The following is a 25,752-nucleotide window of genomic DNA, read 5'->3' as shown; positions in this document are numbered from 1 at the left end:
AATTTGTACTTAATCCCTTCACCTTTTTTCATCTATCCCCTCCCATCTTCAACCATCAATTTGTTCTCTGTATCTATGTATTTGTTTCTGTTTCATTTCATTTTTTTGTATTTTAGATTACACATATAAGTGAAATCATATGGTATTTGCCTTTCTCTGTGTGACTTATTTCACTAACCATAATACACTCTAGGTGCACAGATGTTGCAAATCACAAGATTTCATTCATTTTTATGGCTGAGTAAATGTTACATTGTATACGAGTATATGTACCATTTCTTTTTTTTAATTTTTAATTTTTTTCTTAGTTTCGGTGTACAAAACATAGTGATTAGACATTTATATACCTCAGAAAGTGATAACCCCAATAAGTCTATTACCCATCTGACAATTAGTGTTCTTGTAGTTTCATAGTGTTTTCTGCATTTTCTATAGTTAGGAGGCTAATACTAATTTTAAACCAATAAATTTGAAAATTTAGACAATGTAGTTACATTCCTAGAAAAATACAAACTGCCAACATCGATTAAAGAATAAATAGAATACTTGAAATTTCCTATATTAAAGAAATGGAATCAGTAGTCCAAAATCTTTCCACGAAGAAGACACCAAAGCCCAGATAGTTTTACCAGCAGTTTCTAGCAAGCATACAAGAAACAAATAATTCCAATTTCACGCAAACTATTGCAGAGTTTAGAAAAAAAGGAAGCACTACCCAACCTTTTTAATGAAGCTAGCAAAAATTTAACACCAAAACCTGACCGAGACAGTATGAAAAAGGAAAGCTAGAGCCAGACTCATTCATGAACATAGCTCTAAAACACCAAATCATATACTAGCAAACCATATCCAGGAATAAGAAAGATAATAGATCATGACCAAGGCAATTTGATTCCAGGAGTGAAAAGGTGGTTTAATATTAAAAAATTACTGAATGTAATTCACCACATTGAAAGATTAAAGAAAAGCAATGTGATCCTCTCAAAAGATGAAGAAAAAGACTTTGATAAATGCATCATCCATTCATGATTTTTAAAAAAACCAACAACAATTTCGCAAACTTCCAACAGAAGATAACTTCTATAATCTGATAAAGGGTGTCAGCCAAAAAAATCTACAGCAAACATCATAGCTACTGGTAAAACACAGAAAGCATAACCTTTAAGACAGGGAACAAGATAAAGTTACCCACTATTGCAACTTGTATTAACCATTATATTAGAGATCTTAACCAGAACAGTAAGGTAAGAAAAGGGTATTTTAAAAATGCAATGGCTACAAAGTAAGAGACAATGTTCTCATTACTTGCAGATTATGATTACCAACATCGAGGACCCAAAAGAATCCTCAGATAAATTAACTGTAATTAATTTAAAAGCATTTAGCAAAGTTGCTGGATACAAAAATAATGAACAAAAGTCAATTGCATTTACAGACACCAGCAACTAACAATTACAACACGTAAGTTAAAGAAAAAACAAAACAACTAGAGACTGTACAGGGTAGTTTGTTAAGCTCTAGTGTCAGACTGCCTAGTTTCTAAACCCAACTCCACCACTAGCTATGTGACTTTGGGCAAGCTACTTAGTTGTTCTGCGCCCTACCTTTTAGAATTCTTGTGAGGATTAAATGAGTTAGTACATGTAAAGCACTAAGATAAGGGACTGGCACAAAGTAAGAGCTAAATAAATGCAAGCTGTTATTATCACTGTGAAGAACTAGTTAATAGGCCTATTACAAAGAGCTCCTATGTTCCATCTATTGGACTCCAAGCCATCTCAAGGGTAAAGTCAGGGAATCACCTGCCACAGGAGCCAATGAATCTCACCCATGTTTTCCCCAATGCTGGACACGGAACTGCCACACCCAACATACAGCTCATTACCCACACACCCTGATGTCTACAGAGCAATTACCAGAAGCACACACCCTTTCTCTGGAGATTTCTACCCTAGTCTTACCAACTCTAACTGGCATCAAGTCAACAACTTCAAGCTTCCTGTGAAGATGAAATCCAGAGTTCTTGACATCTACTCATCATCAAAAGAAAAGGCAAACCTCAGCCCCTTGGGGCAGACAAATGCCAGGAGAGCTTCATGAGGTATTAGAAGAAAGGCTTTTGTCACTGACTCCATTTCTTGGAGGGAAGGAGGAAGACAGCAACTAATATTTTTTGAACAACCACTATGTACTGCACACTATTCCCACTGCTTCACAAGTATTAACTCATTTAATTCTCTCCATAAGCTGATGGGGTAGATAAAATTCTTAGCCCCGTTTTACAAATGAAAAACAGGGTAACAGTGATTAGGTGACTTTCTTAAAGGTACACAGCTCATGAGTGACAAAAATTAGCTTCAGACCCAGATCTGACTCCAAAGCCCTACATCAAGCTAGAAGAAAAGAAACAGAGGAGGCTAGTTCCTGAAATGAAGGCGGGAAGTGGGCACTACCTGTATGAAGCTATGGATTTCCACTCTCCTTCTGAGACCACACATCAAAATGAGAATGGGAATGCAAACAATCATGTGAAGACAGGACTGAAAATCAGCAAACCAGCAGAGTATCCAAGTAGTGTTTGCGATGTAGCCAGATAAAATGCGGGTGCCATTTTATGGCATGACTGAGCAATATTTCAAAAAATTCCACAAGACTACTGCCACTGTGTGGCCTCATTTCATCTGTTCCTTTTCCGAAAAGCAGGATATTCCTGGCCACAACATACATACCCATATGAGCTTACCCAGACCCAGGTGAGAATAAGGGCGAGTCAGCTTGTGGTACAGGATTGGCAGCTAAAGAACAGGATGTTCTTCTTGGGTTTTGATGCCACCAGGTTGCCATATGGCAACACTGCTGGGCAAACTGACTTGATGGACCACAAGTGACGAGTATCCCAAGGGCTTTAACCTGGTACCAGTGAGCAGAAGGCTAACATTTGTGCAGCACTATGTGTCAAGCATTACTGCCATCACAGCCCACCTGTCATGGCTTCCCCTTCCTGTCCCCACATCAATGATTTTGTTCCTCCTAACTAATCTGAATGGGCAGAAGAGACAAGAGCCTGGCTTTGGGGACAGCCCTCAGAGCCCTGCCTGAAACCAGTGGCTATATATGCCATCCAAAATAAGGGCTTCCATGTACAAGAACACACACATCCACATACCCCAACAATAACATACAAATACTTTTAAGATAAAAAATACCACTCTAACTGCAGCATCATATAGGTTTCATGGATTAACCTTAAGTGTTCTTGAATGCAAGATTATTTTTTATGACAAAACAGATAAATGAAAGATAAACTACACTAACCTGAATTATGTTCTACCTGCTCTTAAAATCTGAAGAGAAATAAAAGTTCCAGGTACAAGTTGCTGTTTAGATTGTTTCTCTTAAAGAAACCACTGGGGCCGGCCCGGTGGCTCAGGCGGTTAGAGCTCCGTGCTCCTAACTCCGAAGGCTGTCAATTCGATTCCCACATGGGCCAGTGGGCTCCCAACCACAAGGTTGCCAGTTCAATTCCTCGACTCCCACAAGGGATGGTAGGCTGTGCCCCCTGCAACTAGCAACGGCAACTGGACCTGGAGCTGAGCTGCGCCCTCCACAACTAAGATTGAAAGGACAACGACTTGACTTGGAGAAAAGTCCTGAAAGTGCACACTGTTCCCCAATAAAGTCCTGATCCCCTTCCCCAATAAAATCTTTAAAAAAAAACAAGAAGAAGAAGAAGAAGAAGAAGAAGAAGAAGAAGAAGAAGAAGAAGAAGAAAGAGAAGAAGAAGAAGAGAGAACCCTTAGGTTGTGACATCCCAGGAAGCACAGGTTTCTCTAAAAAAAAAAAAAAAAAAAAAGGAAACCACTGTGTCCCAAAGCCCTCTTGCAAACCAGAACACCAATTCTAGTAATTCCAACATAGAGCATAAAAGATGAGCACCCCATATTTAAGTGCCCTGTTACCTTTCAGGCTTTATTTGATCTTTAGAAATAATTTTAGAGACTATAAGGCCTGAAAGTAAACAATAGCCATTTTAAGAAAGCAAGTATTTCTGATGTGGGTAAGGAGCTAACTAAAAAGAAACTCCATTTCTTTATAAATTTCCAAGGAAAAACAGAACCAATGTGTAACTGCCTAAGCATGGTAAAGCGTTTGAGGTTAACTGACCCATCCGGGAAGCTCCTAGGAGCACTTAGATTCTCCCCATTTTTGTATTTCTGATGTCTATTGACCCTCCTCCAGTTCTCTGACTTTCCCATTCTGCCAGAAGTAAGAAATGAACCTAGTGTCACCAAATGGCAGAGGTAGAAGGGATATTAGATATCACCTGGTCCAACCCTCTCATTTACAAATGCAGAAAGTGAACCCCAGTGAACAAAAGTGAATATATCTGACTCCGCAGTGCTGGTGACTGGCAGGTCTCCTAACATAGTCCACCCCACTGTGGAAAAGAACTGTACACAGGACTCTAAACTCTATTAGCCTAGCAACAATTAACAACACCGGCTTTGGAGTCAGCCAGACCTAGACGTCCATACTAGCCCAGCTACTTTCCAGCTGTGTGATCTTGGGCATGTTACTTAACCTCTCTGAATCTTATCCTCATCTGTAAAATGGAAATACCAATAAGAGTGTCGATCCCACAGGGTGCCGGGTATATGGTAAGTATTCGAAATATTAGTTGTGACTGTTAGCATAATCTGGCAAACTGAAAGGCACAGCTGCCAGGTCCCTAATCCTGTCTGGGTAGGGACAGGGCTCTGGGAAGAGTAACCCAGTATCTCTACCTTGAATTACACCTGACTCTTCATAGAAAGACTTGGAGATAAATTTCTGACTTGGAAACTAACAAGCAACAGGTTAAAAGAACAAGCCTAATGCTGGCACCACTGGGAACCTGCCCTACTGCACTAATTCTCAGGCCCACACATAAGACCAGGTACCTCCTGCCTCTAAGGTAAATGTCACAAAGATTTTTTTTTTTAAGGAGCAATTGAGCCAGAAAAGTCATAAACACTCTAAGGTTGGGAAAGTCCCATAGAAAGAGTAAAAAAGTGACATATTTAGACACAGAGGGGCTGTTTCATTCAAGGTTGTTTCAGTCAAGGGGAAATAAGCCATTTTTAGGCCTCTTAGGTCTCAGCTATAATTCCAGTGGTAACCAGTCTTGGCCTTTCCCAGGCAAGGTTTTAAGAAAGACTAAAACTTAAACCACTCTCCCTCAACCATAAGAAAGCCTGGAATTCTCGTTCAAGTTTTAAAATGAGCCATTAGGTTCCCTTGTCCTTCAACTGATTGACAGAACAGTGTAACAGAACCTCAAAGGAAGGCGCCCTGGCATGCCAGCTCTGGCTCTGCCATTCCAAGTGGTGTGACCTTGAGTAAGTAGTTTCCTGCTCCAGGCATCTTTCCCTGGCTGCAGAATTAATGAAGGGCTTGAACTACAGGAACTCAAAAGGCCCTCTGACCTTGAGCACTTCCTCTTATAAGTTCTGCATATAACCTGCCGCTTGAAAAATACAGCAATTAGGTTATGAATGAGCTTTGATAACAAGCTCCCTGGGGGGCAGAAACCATACCTGATATTTCTTGCGTATTTCACAGTCTCTAGTATGATGCTAGGCTGGAGTAATTGCAGAACAAATGTTGAGTAATAGATTCTCCACAGAGGGCCTAGTTTATCATAAGCTTTTCACATGTCAGGCAGTTCTCCTCAAACCTCTCTCCCACCAGACTTTTCGAATGTCAGATTTTACCATTCCTGAGCTTTTAATAAAAAGAAGCATTGCACAAGAAAACAAAGTTCTTGTCATTTCATGTGACATTGATTAAACACCTAGATGCCAGGAGCTCTGCTCTGTACTGGGAAAGGGACAGACTGGGCCTACTACTGGCATCCGTCCTACAAGCTGCATAAGTCAGGGTGAGTGACTTAACCTAGCTTGCTATGAAGCCCACTAAGTACAGTTACTATATTACCAAGGAACTCCTGGATCTTACATCTTAGATGTCAGATCTCTCCCAATGGACTAGCAATTAACTAGCACCCAATGGGACGAGCACTTCAATACTAGTAATCACCCACCCAAAGGTTTTGGGGATACAGAGGAGGAAATACATGTTGTGATATTGTCACATGTACACATGTGCACGTGCACATGCTTCTGAGGGCCAGTTTAGGCTCAGAACACATTTAATCCAGTCTTCTACACTAGCGTTTCCTAATCCTGGTTGCACATTTGAATCACTTGAGGAGCTTTAAAAATGCTGATGCCCTAGCCCCAGTCCAACGACTACATAAGAATGGGGTGGAGGGAACAGGCACTGATATTTCTTAAACAATTCCTTAGGAACTGTAGGGTGCAGCCAGGGTTGAGGACTCCTGGCCTCCACCTTCTCCATCTCCACTTCTGGTCCCAAACTTGGTGACAGGTCCAGCAGACAACTCAGAGGCCTGCAAGAGTCACAAAAATTCCATTTTGGTCACTCACCAGGCTATTCCCTGAGCCATTAAGATAAGTGGGCCACTGCCAAAACATTTTTGGCAACCAAAACTTAAACAAAGAGGGGCTTCCTTAATCCTCAGTTAGTCATAGAAGTCAATTAGGAAGTCTAGCCTATGCCCCAACCATTCCATTTATTGGAGGCTTAATTGGCCTGAGATCTTAACCTTTTTTGGGAAACTTCTCTACTCCTAAAATCGACATCTAATTTGTCCCTTCTCAACTGCCCTACTCTGTGCCTCATACTGATGTTTCCTTGCAGCTCAGCACCCAGCCGGTCCTGCCCCCTGCACACACTCTGCCTGTGGGCCACTTCACTCCTCTTCTACTTACCCTTTCAGCTGAACCTCCTGGCCAAGGGGTGGCTAGCTCATTCCAGCAGTCCTCTCTCCCCACTAGCCACACAAGCGACAAGGCTCCTGGAAGCACAGCCTCCCAAAACATGATGTTTTCTCAGCTGCCAAATCGTCTCTTGTGAGTTGGCTTCCTTCATCCATGGAATCTATTCTACTGAAACAGTTTTCCCAGGCTCCCAATTACCTTTTCTCTTTAAATTTTTATTTTCTTAATTACTAAAGAAATATATACTACACCAAATTCAAACAATACAGAAATGTGTTAAGTAAAAAGTGAGAGAGGGGTGGCCAAATGGCTCAATAGATTAGAGCGTGAATTCTGAACAGGGTTGCTGGTTCGATTCCCATGTGGGCCAGTGAGCTGTGCCCTCCACAACTAGATTGAAGACAACCAGCTGCCGCTGAGCTTCCAGAGGGGTGGCTGGATGGCTCAGTTGGTTAAAGCGTGGGCTCTCAACAGCAAGGTTGCCAGAGGGCTGCGCCTCCTGCAACTAAAGATTGAAAACGGCAACTGGACATGGAGCTGAGCTGCGCCCTCCACAACTAGATTGAAGGACAATGACTTGGAGCTGATGGGTCCTGGAGAAACACACTGTCCCCCAATATTCCCCAATAAAAAAAATTGTATTAAAAAAAGTGAGAGTGCCCCCTTCTCCTAATCACTCAGGAGTAAGGACTATTTGGTGTACAGTTGACCTTTGAACAACATTGGAGGTTAGGGATGCCAACCCTCCCCACACACAGCTGAAAATTCACATATAACTTTTGACCACCCCAAAATTCAGTCATCCCTCGGTATCCATGGGAGATTGGTTCGAGGACCTCCACACAGATACCAAAATCCACAGATGCTCAAGTCCCTTATGTAAAATGGTGTAGAACAATGCATATAGTCAGCCCCCGCATTCGTGGATTCCCAATCACAGACAGAAAATACCATTTTCAATCTGCAGTTGGTTAAATCCATTGATGCAAAACCCGGGATATGGAGGGCTGACTGTATAGTTACTGAAAAAAATCTGCATGTAAGTGGACACACACACACAGTTCAAACCTGTGGTGTTCAAGGGTCAACTGTATATTCTTCTAGACTTTTACAATGTGCTCATAAACATGCACATATAAAAGAGTTTGTTTTCTTAGAATAGGTTTCTATCATACATGTTGTTCTGCAACTTTTTTTTTAATTTTAACAATATATTGTGAACATCTTTCGAAGTGAATACAAAGATCAGCCTCCTTTGTAAAGGCTGTATGATACAAAGGTCAGACAATTAACATTAGCGAACTCATCCTAGAAAAAGTGCTACATACCTCATTGCTGAGTATCACTACAATCACCTTTGAAATACTCCCTGTGGGAAGCTATGCACCGATGCCAGTGCCTAGTCCACACTTCGAAGCAATTTTGGAACTCTTTTTCTGGAATGGCCACCAGAGCTGTCTTCCTATTACCCTCGATATTCTGAATGTCATCAAAATACCTTCCTTTCAATATTTCCTTGATTTGGGGTATAAAAAGTCATTGGGGGCCAGATCAGGTGAGTAGGGAGGGTGTTCCAATACCCTGAGTGACTGCATCACTCAGTCTTTCTTTTCTGCCCCCAAAAGTAGACATATCACAGAATACTTTTCTTCTCTCTTTCCTAGCTTGCATGACGTTCTCATCTCCTCCACTTTCTTCTCTAAATGGCTGCTTCCTAAATCAACATACATCTCAATTACCTGCTGGACATTCTAGCCTCAATGTCTCAAACATCTGAAACTCAACAAATCCCAAAATGAACTCTAGCCTCAGTTTCCTTGTCTGAAAAAACAAAGGGACTGGACTAGACTCAATTTGTTTTTAAAGATTAGGAGTCTAGTATGTACTAGATAATGTAGGGGATCGAAACATTAACAGAAACACAGACCTTGCATTCGAGGAACATGCAATCCAACGAGTGGAGAAGATACATAAATAATTACATAATGCAAGGCAGAATAAAATGCTAAAACAGACAAGAGTACCTAAATTTGGCATGGAGGCTTGAAGAAAGCTTCAGAAGAGGAAGAGTTTGGGCTCAGCCTTGAATGATGACTAGCATGTCAACAGAAAGAGAAAAGAAAGACTATTTCTGGCTGAGGGTGCAGCATGAACAAAAATATAAACTCAGAGAAGCAGGTAAGTACATGGTACATATATGGAAGAATGTACTAGAGGACAAGGCTGGAAAGAAAGGTTAAGACCAAGATCATATGACCCGACATGTGTTTTATTTGTATCATTCCAGCAGCAGTATAAAGAATGGACAGAACATGAAGACAACTAGAGAATGGAAGCTCAGTCAGGAGGCTGGTGTAGTAAGCCAGATGATGATGATGATGATGATGATGATGATGATGATGATGATGAACAACCAGATAAATTAGGACAGAGGAATCAAAAAAGAAAGGGAAGAAACAGATGGAAGACATAATGAATGAGAGAATCAAGAGGACTCAGACTGTGATGATGGGAAAGGGGGAAATAGAAATGCATCAAGGTTTTAAGGGATTTAACCTGAGTCACCAGACAGACTGCAGTGTCATTAACTAAGATAAGAGCCCTGAGGGAAGAGTACCATTGTTTTTCATTTCAAATCCTCCAATCACTTTATTTGCAATGCATGCCTTTCAAGGCTTTCGAGCACCCTTGAGTACACTGGGAGGGAAAAAGCATAATCTGCTTTGCTTGATGGCCTCAGCATTTATGTAACATATAAACCAACCATTCTTCCTTTTTTTCTGGATAGCCAAAAAAATACCCATGAATATCTAGTCCTAGAAACAATGGGTTAATAAACCTTTGAATGGGCATGCTCTCAAGACAATTCTTCCCACTTAGATAGCACTCACTATTCCCATGCCTTATTTCACCTGATGCTCATGTTATCCTATGAGTCAGGAAGGGCAAAGATCAACCCTATCTTACAGATGATAACAGCCATAACTCATATTTACTAAGCACTTGCTACGCACCAGACACTGCTCTAAATACTTCACATGTAGCCATCATTTAATTCTCACAAGAACCGTACAAATTAGATACTAGCCCCAAATTACAGAGAAGAAAACAGGCCTAGAGATGTCAATTAACTTGCCCAAGGCCATGTCGCTATAAAGCAGCAGAGCTTGGATTTGAACCTGGCCAGTCTGGCTCCAGAGCCTACACTCTTAACTACCACACTATGTGTCTTATTATATAAGAAGATTGAGGCACACAGAAGCTCCTGACTAGCCAAAACTACTAGGTTCTGTCAACCAGTCCGTGATGAAACCTATAACCGAGGCCCAGGTCTGGCTGACACTTAATCCAGCACTTTCTATTATTCTTCACTATTTACCAAGATGCACTGATCTCTTCCCCCCTGGGCTGGCAGATTATGTTGACTTTTTCCCTCTTTCGCCTTTGTCACCTCTGCTAGAAAGTTTCTGGGTTCTGATATTGGTCCCTTGCCCTGGAGCCTCATACAACTGTTCACTAGGATCAGACACAGGCCTTGATTTGGAGGAATGTCTGTGTCTGATCCTAGTGAACAGTTGTATGGGGCTCGTGACATCAGTTATAGCCCCAGCTGAATGGGCCCCATTTCCAAACAACCATTACCCCCTGGCAAAACACGCTGGCTCTCCACACAGGCTCACTGAGCACACATGCCTCCCTGCACTACCTGCCCAAGGCAAGCAGCCAGCCACGGGGGAGCTGGGGCCAGGCTCTTCTATGGAAGAGAGGAAGAAAGGGCAGAAAAACATCGAAAAGCAGTTGCTATAACAGTCAGTTAGAGAGGAGGCCTGCAGCCATGAGATCCTCATGTTCAAGGCTGCAATAGAGAATGATGGTCAAAACACACAAGATTCCTGTTTCTCTACTAGTTGGCAAGAACAAAAGTCCAGGTCCTTCTATGCTGGAATTGTTAGGGGTAGAAGGAGACCACGTGTGGTATTATAGAAAGACAGTGAACAGGGAGTCAGGAGACCCAGTTCAGCTTCTATTTAGCTGTGTGACTTTGGGCAAGTTACTTTTTCTCTCTGGGTCTCAGTTTGCTCATATGGAAAAACGAGGGAGAAATAGATGATCTCTGAGGTTTCTTTCAGCTCTGACTTGGTATCACTCTACCATTTCAATAACCTAAGATATTGCTAAAATACTTTATCCAATTATCTATAGTCAACCAAAGGTGAAATCGGCTAGAACCAAGGGAAAGAAGAATTAGATAAAACAAAAATGACCTTTGTGGAGGTCTGCAAATGAGGTAATATACAGGCAGTATACTAAGAACAGTGCCTGGAGCATAATAAGTGCTCAAAAATGTTACAAGTATTTTTATCACTCCTCCTCCTAACTTTTCAGAAAGTCTACAAATATAACCAAAAATCATAGCGAACTCTTCCTCCTAAATTTGAATATTTTGTGCCCACCTGACCCTGTTTCACATTTAGTGTCTAAAAGGTCCAGAGCGGACCCTAAATGAGCAGCAGCACCAACTGTCCTTAATGTCAATGAACAGTTATGACTGGATAGCAAGAACCCAACCCCAAAAGAAGGTAACAAGCAGACAAGCAAACAGGATTAATCCCTCAGTTCACTGCAAACTGACCATGGAAAAGGGGAATAAAAAAAACAGGTGCGGACCACAGTGTACTTTGCACATTGTTTTTCAGGTCAAACCCAAGCAGGGAGTAAGAAATTTGGGAAGATGATCCTAGCTTGGTTTCCACATGTGTCCATCTGAGCAAACACAGTACTGGCTGTGAGGTGTAGCCAAACACCACACAACCAGTCAGGAGTCCCTGTGTCGTGGCGGGCTTCACATTCTTTTCCACAAATCTAATGCAGCCTTGGCCTAAAGGTCACACCTGACCTCCTGTGCCCAAGACAGCACCCCAAGAGCCCTGCCCAGGGAGGACAGTCACAGGGCAGGAGGTCAACCTGTTCTCCTCACTCACTGGTCATAAACCCCACAAATAAATATGGAAACTTGACCTTGGCTCAGTGCTAGCTTGCAGGACTATTCTGAGAAGAGCTGAACTGGACGGTCCAGTGAGCTGCTGTGCAGCGAAATGGAAATCCAAAGGTAAAGGAAGCCCCTTTCCTCAGGGTACCGTGATATTCCTCTTGGAACTTGGAGCCCCAGAAAACAGGGAGAAATGCCCACGTAAAGCAGCAGTGGCAGCAGCTCAAGGGGCTGGATGAAAAAGTGCTGAAGGTAAGGCATTTATACACATGACCCTCAGCCACATTCCTGCAGGATGCAGAGAATAAAGTGCAGGGACAGGTGTGTACACGCTCAAGTGCCTAGAACTTAAAAAAGGAAACTTAACAAATGCAAACCAACTGACAAGGAACAAGTGGTGATATGAAGAGGACCCTTTGTTACAGTCCCCCCTAAGTCTTGGAATGACTGACCTTCCACAGCTAATTTCTACAGGTTGTTGTTTCTTTCAATTGCTGCTTGTTGTAGAAATGCCCTTCTAGCCAGCACCTACCAGGGAACCAGGATAATTACAGAAAACATGAGCTTAGTCTTCCCTTTGCTCTCAACTTCCAGTCGGAGGAACAGCCTATTTACTCACAATGACTGGGAAAATGCATGGAGGCCTTCCAATGGCCTTGGTGGCGTGGGATACACCCACCCCAAGGATGTGAAGTCACATGACCAAGGCCTCAGCCCTAGAAGGCTACACATAAAGGGAGCCTTCCTCTACTGACTGGGGCTTAGGACCCAGAACAAAGTCAGCTCTGAAAGAGAATACGAAAGCAAGAGAGGTTTACCATAACCTGGAGGTATAGGAAGAATCATCTATTTTTTTTCCTGTCCATTTGTGGATATGTAAGGCGACGCACAATGAAAATGTACTCCCCCAAGCAACACATTTTCCACCACACTGTGGTTCTCCTTCAGCAAAGATAACTGGTATACTTTAAACCCGTCTTTCTTCTAGGAGCTCTGGAAGCAGCCCTTTCTCCTCCAATAATTAGCTAACCCTAGTAACAGTGGAACTTGAGAAAGTTGCACTCCCTCAATCAAAAGAAATATGTATAATGAATAAGTAAAACATAAATCCACGCACCTGTCTCTGCTCACCCACCCCAAACCACTCCTTTCATACATCTGGCATGTACTCACTGGTTTCCTAGGCTACCAATCTAAAGATAGCTTGCACCATGGAGCCTGCCCATTGATAAAGAGCAGCAATAATTAAGTCAAGAGTTCTCTGGAAAGCCAAGCTCCCCACCAGTGAGAGCCACCTTCCAAGTTCTTCAGAATGGGCGATTTAAGGTACCTTTCAAGTTACCCACAAAACTGTCCTAAGGCCACAAGCAGCCCCAGAGATTACATGGATGCCAGCTTCGTGGACCCAGTATTTTTGCCTACTGCATGAAACAAAGATGTCAGGGAAGCTTTTCTTGAGTGAGCTTCTTAAGGCTGCCTTCCTGTATCTCATCCCTATTATCTTATCCCAACATCAGGCACCCAAGCTCGCAGCAGCAGCCACTGCCACCATCATGATAAGGCTCATCATCACTGTTATCACCATCGTCACAGCTAAAAGTTATTAAATGTTCTTATCTGGTGTGCCAGTGCTGCCTTGACATACATGGTAGTAATACTCCTACAATGAAAAACTGCTACCATTTCTTGAGTGCTCACCGTGAGCCAGACCTTCTGCTGCATGCTTGACAAACTGTGCCATTTAATCCTCACAACAGCCCTATTAAGTAGGTACTGTTATTATTCCCATTTTAAAGATGACTGAAACAGGTTCAGAGCTGTTAAGTAACATGCCTAAGGTCACAGAGCGATAAAGCTCAAATACAAACCTAGAAGACATGGTCCAAAAGCTCAATCACTAAGCTGAACTTCAATTAGGAAAAGAGGCATTTCTGCTGCCCTACTTAGTCAGGTTTCCTGATGTGTCCCAATCCAACCCAAGAGGGTCCCAGCAAGAATCTGGCAGGTCAATGCCAATGGGGAAGCCTATCTAGCCCTTCCGTGTACATGCTAGCAACTCGGAGCTGATTAGTCTAGGAAGAGAATCAAGACTCTAAAAGTCTCTCGTCACTTCCATTTTCCCTCAACCTGATTTCTGAAGAAAGCCCCTCATATCCAGCAGCCTCTGCTAATGCTCTGCCTAGAACATCTAATAAGTGTTTACCCAGGGCTCCCGGAGCCATACTTAAGGGCCTTCATGTACAGTCCAGCTCTGCACCTTATTTAATCAGCACCTGAATGAAATGTCTTTTGCTAGCAACAGCCAGAACACAGTCAGCCAGAGTCTTTCTGCAAACACAGCTGGTGGACTGGCAAAGGCGATTCAATTCACAAGAAAAATGCACTCCGAGTTTATGCCACTGCTGATGTGTAATGGAGACAGAGACCGAAGGCATCAGGTTGGAACTAGAATGGGCTCATGCTTCTTTTCTCTTCTGGATAAGCTAGCTTCTCCCTCCTCAACCTAACTAAACACCTGCCCACAGGGCATAGCTTGAACTGTTTCTGCCTAACAGGCCAATCTCCTCTAACGTCCTGGTTCCTACCATCCATTCGCTTCCCTCAGAAACACCTGGCCCAGGACAAGACTCATCCCAACCTTCTACCCTCTGGCATTTCCTCCAGCAGCTACTGGAAAGGAACCACAGCCAACCAAAAGATTCCCCAAACCCTCCCCTTCAGGAACTCAGGTTGGCAACAGGTCCAAGTCCCTTGATACACCATGCACTGCCAGATATGCAAGCCATGCCCTGTTTAGCTGGCAGAGGGCTGAGTAAGCCCAGAAGAGGAGGAGTCCTCTCCAAGCCTTCGGATTTAACCGCTGCACCCAAGCACCTTGGAGGCAGACTTACCCTGGGGGTCAGCAAGTAGAGTAGCAAGACACTGATAACCCCAGTTCTCTGGGTAGGGTGGGGAAGAGACCAAAAACTTGACAAGGAACATGGGAAAGGTCACTGGTCAGAATCAGTGGGAAACACCCCACCAACTGGAGATCAAGTTAGGGTAAGAAGGCCTTTTAAAAAACTCATCCTCTCCCCCACGCCCAGTTGAGTCTGTGAGCCATGCACACTTTAGTATGAACCTCTTAAATGGAACTGTTTTCTTCCTAGTTCACTTGTGGATATCACCTCCTCTGATGGAATGGGCATTTTAAATTATAGAAGGGATTGTTTTGAAGCTTGGAGTACTCTGGATGGAGGCAAGCTTGGATGGGTAAGTGGGGGGAGAGTCTTGGAAATGGGGAAGAAGGAATAGGAAAAAGAAAGGACAGGCTCACATTTCGTCACTTATGCAGTGGACCTTAGTGGGGGCAGCCACCATCCCATGAGCCATTAAAATCACCTTCTGGTCGCAGGTGTGATGCCTGCTCTCATTTTCTATATTTAATGCCTGCTCACTCTCATCAATGTTCTGTGTGTCTGTCCTTGACAGTGTGGGCCCTCCTTGAGACAACACAGAGACCACTATCTCACAAGCCCCTTATCAAGGATTCACCGGCAACTGCAGTTGTCTTATCAACAGTCCAGAAATGACAGGACATTCCTACAGTTTAACTTGGTTTGCAAAGGAAAAAAATAAGAAGAAATCTGCCCCTGACAATAATATGCAAATGACTCCAAGTTACAGCAGAGACGTTTTCCTGTGAAAGAGGAAGTGACTCTGTGCCTTTGCATATATCAATTCCTATGCCTCGAATTCCCATTCTTCCTGCAACATAAAGTACAATGAACTCCTACTCATTCATTTACACATGTTCATGGAACACGTACTATAAGTCAGACCCTGTTAGATGCACTAGAATAGAAAGTAAGACAAGCAAGGGTCCCTGCTCTCATGGAACTGATGTGTCTCCTTCATGAGCCAGCTGAAATGTCACCTCCTCTAGGAAGCTTTCCTTAATCACACTAGGGAAAAAAGACACTGTCTTTCTGCTTTGTTCAAATCTGTTAGTGTACATATCATGTTGCAATTTCGTTGACCTCTTTTCTTTCCTGTTTCATCTAAACTGTGAGCAACCTGAGGGCAAAGAATGTTTCTTATTTATCTTTGTCTCTCCAGTGCTCCCCCCCACACACACACATACACACAATGTTCGACACATAATAACAGCATTGGATAAATGTTTGCTGAATGGATATAATGAATAAATTCTAGAGCATTTAAAACAAGAGTCCTACAAACAAAGTTAGCATGCAATAACTATGTGTCAATATTTCCTCTTGTTAGTTCCTGAAGATGTTAGAGGCTGGAAGGAAGGGGAGCATGTAGAAGGACTGGAAGGTGATGAAGGAGGCCTGGCTGAAATAATCCACTGACATAACACCCAGTCACCGAACAAGCCACCGGAACTGTAAAGCCACCTCACAATAACTTGAGGCCCTCAACCTCTAATTTCAGCCACATTATTTAACACCTACATAAACACCGAGGTGCTGCCAGAAGACTAAATGCCCTGCCCATAGGGCAGTCATGCCAGACAGGATGAGCATCTGAACCAACTTCCCACCTAAAACTTTAGCCACTAGATAATGTCTCTCAAAGTGGGGTCTAAGGCACGCTGGCATCAGAATTACTCATAAATACTTGTCATAAATTACTCAGAGCTTGTCATAAATGCAGATCCCAATCCTTGCCCTATACCTGCTCAGGCTCTGTGTAGAGAGCCAGGCATCTGCACTATTAACAAGCTTCCAAGGGTATCTTTTACAAAGAAAGTTCGAGAATCACTGTTCTCCACCCCCCATAGTCTCTTCATGTCTACTCAGCCAGTTTCTGGCAGAAGAGGTGCACCTGAGACAAGATACTCTCAATTTAACAACAAAAAAAAATACATGTGTTAATGAACTCAAGGTGGGGGGCTTTCACAATGTATACGTCTATCAAATCATAATGTTGTAGCCTTTAAATATCTCACAACTACCTTTGTCAATTAGAGCTAAATAAAACTGAAAAAATAAAGTAAAAATAAAAAATACGAAAAACTAGGAGAAGCTGAGAAACTTGGCCCTTCTTGCAGAGAGTATTTCAGTGAGGCATGATGGTAATGAGCTACCCACTGAAATACACTGACAGGGAGAAAGATGGAAAGTGAGTCACTAGCTAATAACTTTTTTGGGGAAAAAATGTATATGCTATTAAAAAAGGGAAAAAAGAAAGGAGGCCTGTCCAGAAGTCTACCAAGGGATTCAGACCAAGATCCAACAGCATAATTTCCTCACTGGGATGAAAGGGAGCAAATACTTTGGGCAGAGAACGGGCTGCAGTCCTAATAACCAGCTCTTTGTGATGGAAATTTAAAAAAGATGTGTGCGCTGGAGCTGAAATTGCTTCTCTCTTCTGGTTATTTCAAAAACAAACAGGAGACTCTCCTAATGGGCAGAAGAGACATAGGAACCGTGCCCCCTGAGACCTCAAGGGAACACAGGGCCACCAAAGGGGAAAAAAAAAGGGAACAAAAAAGTCATTTCTGTCAGTCTGTTGGCATTATCCAGGCACACATTAAACAATAAATGTGCATGCATGGTACTGTATTAAGCTCAGCAGGGAACTACAAAGAAACAAAATACTATCCCTTTCTTCAAAAATAAAAAAGGTATTCCTGCTAATGGTGGAGACTGAACAAACATGAAAAAACAAGCGACCCAGTCAAACACTTACAGAATTACCTACAGGTATACAAAGGTGTACTTTAAAGGGTCAAATAGTCTGAGGAATGTTCAGAAGGTTGGGAACGGAGGACAAAGGTGTTACTAGAATGACTGGAATAACTGGAGTCAGGTCAAGGTCACCTGGAAAGTTTTACAGAGGAGTTCCTACAGAGGGAAGGAACACATGACAAATCCCACGAAGACAATGACGAAGGTAGTAGTACATTTATGGCAAAGGGACAAAAATCCGGGGAACCTGTGGATCACCCTGAGTAGGAACCAGCAATATACTGATACTTAAAAGCAAGCCCCATGCTGGATTGTACTAACAGGTGGATGGAGAAAAAGCTGGCCAGTGCATCTTTTCTCTCTGCTGGGTGTGGACTCGGCCTCTGGTAAGAATCACAGTGTCCAGTTTTATAGGCTGTCCATTAGAAGGGTATGCAGGCATGGGCAAGGATCCAGAGAAAAGCAACAGAAATGATTAGAGGAATGGATTCTAGTGACTATGAAGAAAGGTGAAAATGAATCGAGGTTTGTCAGTTTCTGAGTCTGAAGTAAAAATTTGTCATCTGCCAGCTTTGATCAGCTCTGCCCAGCTTCTCTGTTTAAGTGACCACATAGTTACTCAGAGGATTAAAATGCTTTTTTTTCATGTGGCCCATTTCATGGAGAGGCTGGAGATGGGAAAATGTGAAATAATTTGCCCAGGTTCCCTAGCAAGCCACGAGCTAAATTAGCATCATAATTTTAATTCCCAGGGCTGTCTGTGGGTTGTTTAATCCACCAATCCATACCACTTCTCCTTATAATGGACACCCCCAAAAGACTGTAACAACAAAAGATGGAAAATTTCTCTGCAAATTTCCTTGGGGTGAAAAATAAAACAAAGTAAAAAGGAATGTCATGCCTTACTGCTGAGGCCCATATAAACATCATCATTCCCCTGCGACCCCTAGACTGATGACACAGGAACATTGTCAATCTGATAAGCTGTCAGCAGATGGTTGGATCCCTCACTACCCATTACCCATCGATGTTAATTCCAAGCAGGAGCTGTTATCAGTGCTGCAGACAACAGATGGAGATGAGGAGGTGTGGTTGGTCTGAAGTCAAGGAGCAGGAGGACAAAAAGCCTAGTTCTTAAATCCATCAGATTTTCTCTAAAACAAATCCATCACAGATCAAATGGAACACACTGGTGTATATTCAGTTAGTTCCAAAAGCTGTCACAAAAAGCTCAGGACTGTTTTTAATATATGCCATTGTACACTTTCAGCAAGTAAAATCAAACAGTGAACCAAAAGCAGATAAGCCATATTTGGTGGAAATCAGACTTCCAAGTATATTGTAAAGAAGGCAGAAAATCAAAGAGCAAATGGCAACTCTAAAAAAAGAATGGGACTCACTCAGCATTACTGGCTAAAAACCAGTGGCTTGGGGCTCTGGGGACGATAACGTTAATTATGTTATTTGCCAAATGTCCAACCTGGATCCAGCCTGCCTTATGTGTATAGAGCAACAAGGGTTAAATGGCATATGTTGTGCCTCACTAAGTTCAGTGCCCAGTCAGGAGATGTTGACACAGACACATACAAAACCATCAGGATTGGACAATTAGACAAGACACTCAAAATGGGATCTTTTTGTCAAGTTTCTAAGACAGAGACAATATAATTACATGCAAGGGAGATAAAAGGCCACTATTTTTTTTCTTAAATGTGTGTTCTTTTTTTTTTTTTTTTAGTTTCAGGTGTACAAAACAACATAGTGATTACACATTTATATACCTCACAAAATGACCACCCCAATAAGTCTATTACCCATCTGACACTGTACATAGCTAGCTATTACAGTATTATTGACTATATTCCCTATGCTGTACTTTATATCCCATGAATATTACTTTATAGTTGACATTCAATATTATTTTATATTAGTTTCAGGTGTACAGTGTAATGATTAGATATTTATATAATTTAAGAAGTGATTCCCCTGTTAAGTCTAGGACCCATCTGACACTATACAGTAGTACCTCGGTTTTCCAACGTCTCTGTTGACGAACATTTTGGTTTATGAACGCTGTAAACCTGGAAGTAAATACTTCAGTTTTCGAACATGACTGAGAAGTCGAACATGTCCCACGGCTTCCGCTGAGTGCAAGATCCTGAGGCCTAGTTGTTGGCTGTTTTCAAACATTTCAGAACTCATGGATTATGTTCGAAAACCGAGGTACCACTGTATATAGTTTTTACAATATTATTGACTATATGCCCTATGCTGTACTTTACATCCCCATGACTATTTTGTAACTGCCTATTTGTACTTCTTAATCCCTTCACCTTTCTCACCCAGCTCCTCCCACCCCCTACTCCCACCTTCTGGCAACCATTAGTTTGTTCTCTGTATCTACGAGTCTGTTTCTCTTTGGGGTTTTTTGTTTGTTTGTTTATTTTGTTCTTTAGATCCCACATATAAGTGAGATCCTATAGTATTTGTCTGTCTCTGTCTGACTTATTTCACTTAAGCGTAATCCCCTCTAGGTCCATCCATGTTGTCACACATGGTAATAATTTCATTCTTTTTTATGGCCAAGTAATATTCCATTGTATATATGTACCACTTCTTTATCCAATCATCCATTGATGGGCATTTCAGTTGAGACCACCAAACTTTACAGATATAATCAGTCAAATTACCTGGCATTTTAACCCTTCTGCTGAGAAACTGTATATTTGAGGACTTAAATAGCTAGGAGAATCTCTTCTTGCTGAAGCCCCAGTTCCCACTGTGGCAGCTTACTTCTTAAGCCACCTCTGCCACTAACTCAGCTGGGTGATTTTGGGTAAACAGCATAATCAGTCAGTAAATTCATTTCCTGTCACCCACATCTGCCCCCAATAATATGCACAAGGGGACTAGCCATGCATGAAAAAATACTTATTGGTGTAATTGATAAACACCACTGATATTCAGCAAGGAGTTTAATGATGGTGTGCTCGTCTTGGTGCTTACTGATCCCGCGAACCCTCAAGCATCTCCGGCTTGAGCTTAGATGTGAGATGGTACTGCTTCAATCATACAAACCTCTACTAGTCCACAGCCCCAGGGCCTTTGAGAAATCAGACAAGACCAAAAAGAAACCTGACAGCAGGAATCTTAATTAAGAACAGAACTCAAACGCAAGAAATGCTCTTCCTTCTGCTTCTAAAGCTGGCGGCACAGCTATGATGAGGGTCTGTGTAACAAGGTCTTGGGAATAAATACTTTACAGACTGAAAAATGGAAGATGGGGAGACTACCCAATTTCCCTCGGACTCTTCTGTTTCTTGACCTAAAGCAATACTGTCCTTGTTACAGACAAACTTACACTGACTCTGAGGAACAAGGCCTTTCTATAAAGCCAAAATTGAGTCATCCTGTTGTGAGACACACATCAGAAATGTTTCTGCTAAGCTATCCATTTCATTTTAGCTAATGTCTCCCTTCCCTTATTAGAACCTCTGAACTCCATACACTTTACTGCCATAATACAGCCTAATTCAGCTAATTCACTTGCCAAAGCATTTATTTGTATTCAACCTCTCCCTTTTGGAATACACACTATCAGTCACAGGGAACATTTATTTTATCATCTCCTTCTCCAGACCCAAGCTAATTTATCACAACCCTAAATAAGATAATGTATGTAAAAGTGCCTTATAATAAATAGTAAAGTGCTAGATAAATGCAAAGTATTATTAACCATACTTACTATCATTAGTCATTGCTGTAATCAAGTCAGAAAACTGTTTCCAACCATCTGTTGTGAATTTTTTTTCAAGGACTCACATCAACTTTTTAAAATCCATTATGTTCCTGCATCCCAGGAAGAGCCATAGGTAGGAATGGAATGTTGGATTCATCAAAAGCTAGGTCCCCCAGTAGTCTAGACACAAAGCAGTAACTTAGCAGTAAAGGGTAAAGGAGTCTAATCTTGGGTGGGCTCAAGAATTCCTCAGCATGACTCTGTTCAGAGTTTGTGCCAAGCACAGGACAATAGAAAATGCACAGGTGACAGGGATCAGTCCATACTTCCCCAATATCCACCTCTCTCCAGCAGCCGGCCATAAGTGCCATCATTATCTACATATGTCCCCAAGGGTGACCTAGTCAGGTTGACTTTACTGGGGAGACAGAAGGAGCAAAAGATGAACAAGAATGAAAAGATGAACAAAGCCATCTGACTTTGGCAGAGACAAAACTAGTTTCCTTTTTCCACCTGGGGAGGCCAAAAGCATTTCTAGAATAGCTCTCTGTTGTATCCCAGCCACTGCTTATAGATAAAAGTACAACAGAACATAGACTGTCAAGAGCTAGGAATGAAACTCTGCCTTGTTTTGCAGATGGGCAAACTAAGGCCCAGGAAGAGTACTTTCCCCAAAGTTACACAACTAATTAATGCCAGAACTGAGTCTCCAGAGTCTTCTAAAAGCCTCTAAAAACCTTTCCACTGAAAACCATGGTGCAGCCAGGTTTGGCGTCATCACACCAGCAGCAGCCCCAGTCAGGCTGAATTTAGTCCTTTGTTGACCTTCTAGATCTGTGGTTGCTAGAGGCCTCAAGACCCCTTTGTGGAAGAGGCACCCTCTGACCCTCACCACCTGCCATCCAAAAAAAGCACTCCTGTCCCAAGAGCCTCACGCAGTAACGGCTGAGATGTGCTGTTTCCTCTCATTAACAAAAAGCCCATTCATAGAAAAGAAAGAAAGAGGACTGGCTCAAATTTATACAGAAGGTCTAGCTGGGAGAGCCCTGGGCTTCCTGTGAATGGCATCACTTCCCAAGAAGCTCTCCCTTAAAAAAAAAATGCTGCCCCCTCCAGCCCTGCTCCATGCTGAGAGCCACTCAATCAATAACAGCCTCTCTATTCCAAAGTTATCCACACTTCCTTGCCACATCTGAAAAATGGAAAGAGCCTGAGGCCCTTCCCATTTTACAGACTGAGAAACTGAGGCCAGGAACCTACAATCAAGAGTTCCTAGAACACAGAGCTGGCTAACATATGAGCCACAAGTAGGCAGCACCATGCTGATCAGCCTCACCCTCCCCAGAGACTGCCCTGCCATTCCACTGACAGCCTGCAACCCCAAAGAGGCTGGGTTAGCTTTTCAACCCCAACGCTAATTCATCTTTTGACTGCAGGCAAACGATCATCCGATCATCCTGGGCCACAGCTATGCCTGTAAAATGGAGATAATAATCTTAACCCCCTGCCCTACACAGGGCTATCACAAGTCTCCTGAGAATAACCTTCCACAAATACAAAAGCAATAAAGATGCTAATGACAGGTTTCAAAATTGTCCTGAATAAAACACACCAGGTTTTCCACAGACTGAAATTTTAAAAAAATTGTTTCCCCTTTCTCCTCTTCCTCCTCCTCCACGATTTTAGTTTTCAAACATCTCTCCATACATTCTGGGTACAGAAAGACAGTCTCACTATTGGTCCTCACCCAAATTATTTTTATGTATCTGGCAATTTTCCTTTTCAATCCCATTTTTTTCTTAGTACTACTAATGGGAGGTAAAGAAATCAGCTCTCTGAGTGTCCCTGGGCCATGACCACAGGAGATAGAATAAGAGTGATAAGATAGAGAGGTTTGCAAAAAAATAAATACCCTCTCACCATGGATAGAGAGCACCAGCCCCAAGTAAATGAGACAGCCTGGGGCCTGTTTCAGGGTCCTAGTACACTGAGCTTGGTGCTGCTCCAACACTCAGAATTCAAAGGCAGACCTCACCCTAAGAACATAAAGTCCCAAATGAAAGAATAATTAAGAGAAACCCATAAAAGTATCTCCCCAGAGTACTACAGTGGAGACAAGGGATCTTATGTGACCACCTCCAGGAAAGTGTCACCAGGCCTCTGTGAAATTAACTGTCGCAGAGGGCATGGGGACTGGACCAGCATGGTCCCCAGGTATGACTCAGATAGGGCACCTGGACAGGGCTTGACTTCCTGCTTGTGAAGGGCCAGAGCAGGGCTGGGAGGGGAGGGGCAACCAGCCTGAGTGTCAGTCTTTCCTAGGGCTCAGGCACTATGTTCCTCCCCTCCACTGTGAGGCTGATGCATTGTGCAAAGCTGAAAGAAAGCCAAATCTGAGATTTGCACAAAAATAGCCATTGGTTGGAAAATCATTTTTTAGGGTCCCACTTCCCACAGGGATGAGGTGCTCTATACTGCCAAGTGTCCTGAGCACACAAAGGACTTATCACTGAGGCTGCCCAGGAAAAAGTCAACAGACTCACATGCATCATGGTGACCAGGTGACAGGGGTTGAGCAGGTAGATGACGGTCTTGGTGGCGAACTTAAAGCCCACCTCCACCCCGAAGGTCAGGCACAGGGCTACTAAGAGCAGATTCTTGCTCAGGCTCTCCTTGCCTTCCTTTGGCCGCTGGGTCACCTGCTCTGGCTGGCAGCCATGGCCACCCCTACCGTCCTCCTTCGTCTGCCTCAGGATGTGTCGCAGGGCCACCAGGATCTCCAACAGGGCCAGGGTCAGGACCACCACACTTTCCAGCAGCCGCTGCTGCCAAGAGAGGAAGGCAGCACAGTCGGGGCCCCCATTGCCTGCAAAGCTGGGGTCCACGCCCCCATAGAGCCAATCCAGGAGACTTCGGTAGCTATACCGGGACATGTTGCAAAGTGGTTCCCCTCGACCACTGTGCAGGAAGCAAGAGCGAGATGGAACACAAGCCCAGAGGGTTGCCCAGGTGGTGGGACATGTACGGAGGGCACACCCCTGCAGCCCCCTCCGGACACCGGGGCACCAAGAGCAGGGAAAGGGAAGCTACACGCGAGGCCCGGGGTAAAGTGCTGGCTCTAATTTGTCCCCACGGCTGTCTGGGGAGCCCCCCGCGCTTCTCCAGTGGCCACCAACGAGGCAGGGTTGAAACGAGCCGTTGGCCAATCTAAAAGGAAGGAGAGGAAAAAAAAAAAAGGTCTCAAAGAGGCAATTGCATCGGGAATTACGAAGCAGGGAGGGGTAACTAGCGAGGGAAGAAAAGGGGAACCGGGGCCGTGGCGAAGCAAGCAGGGGTCAGGGGAAGCCGGAGGCCGGGAGGGTCAGGCCCTAGGGGACCCGGCACTGCCGCAGGAGCGAAACGGGGCGCAACGGGGGTGACAGCGAGGGGACACGCGGAAGCCAAGAGAGGAGCCAGCGGGGCCGGGCAGGCAGGGAGGGCGACGGGGATGGCAGGGACGCCGGACTCCTCGTCTCACGCACTCGCCACAGGGAATCGCTTACTCCTGCAACCGCGAGGGCCGCCTCTGCCCGCAGCTAGCAACTTCGCCGCCGACCAGCCCCTCCGGCCAATTTAGAGCCGTCCGGGTCCAGCCGCCCGCCCCCGGATTACACCCCGAGGCCGCATCTCCACCCCCGGATCCGGGCGCCCTCCCTCCGGGCAGCACCTCCCCCAACCCGCGGCCCGCCCGGGACCGCCCCCCCCCCCGCCCCGGGCAGCGGCGGGAGGAAGCCGGCAGGGAGAGAGGGAGGGAACGAAAGAGGGAGAGAGGGCGGGAGGCCGGGCGGGCCAGGGGCTGGGCTGCAGCCGGCCCCCTCCCTCCGTCCTGGCGCCGCATCTTCCCGCGCCTCCCGCCCGGACCCGGGGACCAGCTGCCGCGCCCCTCGGGGCTCCACTCACCAGCAGCTCGGCCCACGGCCCGGATTTGGGCGACCGCTCGGCTCCCGCGCTCCCCGCGCCCGGGCGCTCAGCTCCCCCGGCGGCCGCAGCCGCCGCCACCGCGCACGGCTCCTCCTCCCGGTCTTCCTCCCCCTGCAGCGGTTGGCGCTCGCTTCCTCCTTCTTCCCCCTCCTTCTCTCCACCCCCTCACCGCCTCCGCCTCCTCCCGTCCGGCTCAGCCTCGCGACCCCCCAAGCCCGGACTGGACTCCTTCCCTCTTCGGGCCCCTCTCCCCGCCAGCCGCCCCCAGTCACACCTCATACCCTGCCTCTTTTTGGCTCTCCCTCCCCTCTCCTTTCTCCGGGCTCAATCTCCGCCTCCTTCCCCCCCCCTCCCTGGCCTGCCTCGTATTCTGCGCTCTTGGAGCCTGCACGCGGGCACATCCACCTTCCTTCCGCATCATGTACTGAAGGCGCCCCCTCTGTGAAACCTTTTGACTGACTCCACCTCCGGGACATTTCTTTGTACACCGGGGACCTAGTGGGTACTTAGCCGGCGCTCACTAAG

General features: G+C 44.4%; 1 protein-coding gene across 13 annotated transcripts in view; it reads right to left on the bottom strand.

Annotated features, from left to right (window-relative positions):
- TMEM164 (transmembrane protein 164) overlaps window positions 1–25,351 on the bottom strand; it is a 216,939-nt gene extending 191,588 nt beyond the window's left edge. For 5 of the 13 annotated variants that reach the window (XM_074323799.1, XM_074323800.1, XM_074323796.1 and 2 more), the window contains exons 1-2: window positions 25,207–25,339; window positions 23,811–24,474 (exon numbers count right to left, since the gene is read on the bottom strand). In XM_074323799.1, the coding sequence (XP_074179900.1) occupies window positions 23,811–24,200 (390 nt within the window). In that variant the 5' untranslated portion in view covers window positions 24,201–24,474; window positions 25,207–25,339. Of the gene's footprint in view, window positions 1–23,810; window positions 24,475–24,788; window positions 24,958–25,206 lie in introns of those variants that run through there. The other 8 variants (XM_074323805.1, XM_074323797.1, XM_074323798.1 and 5 more) reach the window with 8 other exon arrangements.
- Window positions 25,352–25,752: the final 401 nt, after the last annotated feature.

The sequence above is a fragment of the Rhinolophus sinicus genome, chromosome X, assembly GCF_036562045.2.
Source record: "Rhinolophus sinicus isolate RSC01 chromosome X, ASM3656204v1, whole genome shotgun sequence".
NCBI classification, from domain to species: domain Eukaryota; kingdom Metazoa; phylum Chordata; class Mammalia; order Chiroptera; family Rhinolophidae; genus Rhinolophus; species Rhinolophus sinicus.
Note: the sequence above shows the minus strand (reverse complement) of the source record. Positions and strands in the feature narration are given on the sequence as shown.